At 35.4% G+C, this 4,374-nt stretch overlaps 1 protein-coding gene across 1 annotated transcript; it reads right to left on the minus strand.

Annotated features, from left to right (window-relative positions):
• Nucleotides 1-2,591: 2,591 nt before the first annotated feature.
• TCIM (transcriptional and immune response regulator) lies at nt 2,592-3,387 on the minus strand. Its single transcript, XM_006916281.3, has one exon. The coding sequence runs from the start codon at nt 3,370-3,372 to the stop codon at nt 2,983-2,985; it is 390 nt and encodes a 129-aa protein (XP_006916343.2). The 5' UTR covers nt 3,373-3,387; the 3' UTR covers nt 2,592-2,982.
• Nucleotides 3,388-4,374: the final 987 nt, after the last annotated feature.

Raw genomic sequence — 4,374 nt, forward strand, 5'->3', positions numbered from 1 at the left:
AAAGAAGAAAAAGAAAGGAGAGAAGCTTAGTTTCTCCTAGAGAAGCAGTCTAATCTAGTGTTTAGGAATGAAGGTTTTGGAGCAAGCCTTCCTGGATTTGACTCTTGGCCTCATTAGCTGTCTGTGTGTTGTTTGGCATGTTACTTCATCTCTCTGTACTTCAGTTTCTGTGTACCATATACATATGCAAATGCATGCACACGCCTGCTCTTATGTCATAGCACTAATTAAATGATTTAATGCATAAAACACTTAGAAATTGTCTAATGAATAGTAAACACTCTGAAAATTGTTACTATCACCCTGATGATACAAACATTATTAATGAGCTATGTCACCTTTGTTACTTTTATTTCTTCTATTATAATGAAATATCTTGAGATATATTTGGCCATCCTGTGCCATACAAGAGTTTCTGAACTGAACTAATTCTACCTGTTCTAATGTTTACTTTCACCTCACATTAAATAATAAAAGTATTATGAAGTCAAAAACCATCCTTGTGCAATCACATTGATTCCAACTTTGTTCTCCATGAAGGAAAGGACAGCATGCTTGTGTAAAAATCTCCTGAAGAGATTATTCTTCGCACTGTTGTGGATCATATCCCAATTGCTTTTTAAATTTATTTCCCATGTTATGGCCTTGCAATCAGAAAATAATGATAATACACTGCAAGAAAACCGAGTACAAGCTAATGTGAAAAATAGATAAGATTTACATTGAAAACAACAGAGCAAATTGTTATGAGTATGTATGTATACTAACTTCAACCTTTGAACTATGTTTAATATGAAAAATGTGTTTAAAGTCTTTCAATAGAAAATAAACATTTTCAATGGAAGCATGGAGTATAATAGGCATTCTGGAGGAGTAAGTTGCTAAGTTTTGTTTCTAAGTGGTTTATCAATGTTTTGGGGGAATTCCAGATGGATAGAGAAAATGTGTCACTGAGAGGCCCTATCAGAGGCAGGAAGTTTATTCCTGGCACCTGTGAAGAAACTTTAGGTAAGATCATTAAGCAAGCTTAGTTTGTAAGAATGGGAACATAGAGTCATGGAGAAGAGGACCTCTATACAGACTCGACTTGGATCCAAAATACCATCACCAGCTGAGCCTCCCACCTGTTATGCTCTTCCTCTTTTGTTCTTAATTTACTTTATTGTTATAGATATCTTTGTAAATCTGATGGAAATTATCAATACTCCTCTTAGAAAAACACACACAATTCTGCACGTTAATTTGTGGTTTTCATAGATGCTCTCATGTAAAAAAATGTCTTTTTAATGGACTAATTTTATATTATCTTCAGTAAACAAATCAATTAGCATTTAAAAATGGATTTGGTCACTTAATTTCTTTTTTAAAAATATATTATTTAAAAACATGACTAACTCTCCCAAAAGATTTTAGGTCATTCACTCAGTTTTTTTTTACTATGATCAGTACTTTCAAAAACCTTTGTAGATGTTTCTGAAACACTTAATTTCTGGGGAACTTTTATAACTCTCTGCAAGGAAAGTGTACTAGGCATTGATGAATGCCTTCTTAGAAATGTTTTATTATACTTTTATGAGGAAATAAGCAAAGATTGTAATGTTATTCCCATATTGGTTTATATTAAATAAACACTGATAACCCACAGAGTCTTGATCATAATTCAGACTCTAATCCCAGAATATATTGTTTTGGGAGAAATAAATGTACAAATGTATACAGCTAATGTAGCCACAGAGGAAAATTTTCAAAAATACGGTGAAAAAAGCCTTTTAAAATTCACCCTCAATGGATACATAAACAACGTTGATGAGTCAATCTATAAATTTCAATGTCTATATCTTATATTTTAAAATTGGGACAAAGAAACTGCCTGAATATTAAGTATAAAAATTTGTTTTGAAAAAGTTCAACAATTAATGTAAAGCCAGTAGAAAATCATCTTTTACTCTTAGAGTAAAATCTTTAGAAAAGTTTGCAATAGTTTATAAAAGTTTATAGTAATAATTCACCATCTTATTTTTTTCTTTGTTACCAATCATCACAGACCAGGAGCAGCCAAGTTTATAATAATTTATTACGGTTGCATATCTTTTGTTATGTATAATAAATTATAGATACCATAGCATCTTTATAAACTATTTAGTGTATCATATTCACTTTCTAATGCTCATTGAAGTAACTGTAAGAAATGTAATTAGATTATACTTTAGCATTAACTAGAATATAAAAAAATTATAAAATTTTTTCACAGTACTTCGGACTTCTGAAGGACCCCATTATTCTAACTTTTGTGCAACCAATTTGAAATGCATAAAAACCCTTTACAGACCAGAAGGTGGTGTCTGGTTTCACTGAGCTGCTGAAGGTGCTGCTGCAGCTCCTTCACTTTGTACTTACACCCATGTGGTGCACTTTTCAGTATTGTAATAAATGCAAATAAATAATCAATTACTGATCTCTAAAAATCCATACCAATAGACAATATTGAAGCTTGCAACATTTTGAACATTCAAATAAAAAAAAATCAGTAAACAATTGGTTTTTGATCACCTTATAACACTGGACATACTCCTTCTCAACTCTTACCCAGTTTAGGAAAAAAAAAAAAAAAGTTCAGGTCGAATTTAAGTCCTAGGGCTCCACAAAGAGACCCTGGCTGGAATTCTTCCCCAGCCATCTGTTTTCTTCAGTTTCATTTCTCATTACATTCATCCAGACTCTTCTCCTGACACGGGCATCAGTCCTTTCCCGCTGGGAGAGTTTTCAAATCCTCGCTGAAAGCATTTTGTTCTCCACTGTCACGGCACAGGCATGAAATTGGTTGGAGTCTTTGTAACCAGTTTGTTCTGTTCCTTTCCAGCCTCCGGAGTCCTGACGGAGGAGAAGCTTGCAAGGCAGCAACACAATGCTGCATGTTAAGGTCTCACCGATTGACTCACAAATGTCTGTTCCTGGATAATGTTCTTATCCATTCTCTTGTCCTCAGTGAACTTTGATGGAATATTTCCGCAGTTTCAGAAATTGGAAAAGCTTGTCTTTCGTCCTCTTCTTCAGGGCCATCAGGGCTCGTGTTTTCTCCTCCAGATCTTGATCTATGGCAAAAATGATCTTAGCTCTCTCCTCTGCTTTCTTGTCCCCAGAGTTTTTGAAGAGTCTCTGTAGTGATTCTTGGTCGATGTTTTCAAAGATGTTGCCCACCGCTTTCTTACGCGAAGCTGTGTCGAAGTGGTAGCCGTGGATGGAAGGGCTAACTCGCAGCGAGGTGGACATGACGACGACGGCTTGGTGGCTCAACTTTGCTTTCATCGATGTGGAGATCTTTGGGAATTCAGCTCCTGCCGGGGCTCTCCAGAGAGTCTGTAGCAAAATCATTCCAGAACTGCTATTTAAAGTGTGAACAAAAGCTCCAGGCTCAAATTACACTGGTGACATCAGAGTAATCTCAAGGAAGAATAATCACAGACAGGTTTAACAGTTGAATTGCCAACATCCTGTTCTTGTACGAAATGTTACTAAAAGTCATGTTCAGTGATGGGGCAGGGATGTGAGGATTTCTTTTGACCCATCTGTGGCAATGAGATTATACAGAGTTGGGCCCTTCTTTAAAAAAAAAAAAAAAACAGCTGAAACCTGGAAAATGTAAAGATAAGAAAAAACAGGGTGGCTTAAACTCAAGATCTTTCCAAACAACAACCAAAACAAACAAATGGTCTGCTAACTCAGGAAAGTTTTAATTTCCGGAGAAGTTATAACAGTGTACTCAGAATATTTGACAGCCTACATCCACACCAGCGGCCTTTGGACATCTCTATCCAGGGCAACTCTTGAGCTGTAGAGAGGTAGCTTAACAATTAAGGATGTTAATTTGGAATGTGTCTGATTGTAGAATGGGATTTTAACTACAAAATGCTGACATGACACAACCGGAAACTATGACCTTTCAGAGCTAATGTACAAGTGCTAATCTATAATCACTGAATAAAAGTGTAACTTAATAATCACGATACACAGTATCTCCTCAACAACACTATTAAAAAAAGTAGAGAAGAAAAAATAATCAGGTACTTTATGTAAACAATACTCAAAAAGAATGAGCTGAATTTTTTTTTAATATTTATTTTGGCATCACCCACACATAGAGCGATGGCTTCTTTGGAAGTTTCAATTCGTTCTTCCCACCTTCTACAAAATTCAGCCAGCTAATGTCCCCACTGATATGTTAATCACTTAATTCAACCAAATAATATATGTTAACTTCAAAGGGCCCCAGAAACTTTTCATGGACCTTCTGCCTGGTCCACTTTCTAGTAATCCAAGAAGCTGGGCTGGTCTTTTCCTCTCATTTTATTGAGTCAGATCTATAAAATGCATGAG

Source organism: Pteropus alecto, unplaced genomic scaffold, assembly GCF_000325575.1.
Source record: "Pteropus alecto unplaced genomic scaffold, ASM32557v1 scaffold24, whole genome shotgun sequence".
Classification (NCBI taxonomy): domain Eukaryota; kingdom Metazoa; phylum Chordata; class Mammalia; order Chiroptera; family Pteropodidae; genus Pteropus; species Pteropus alecto.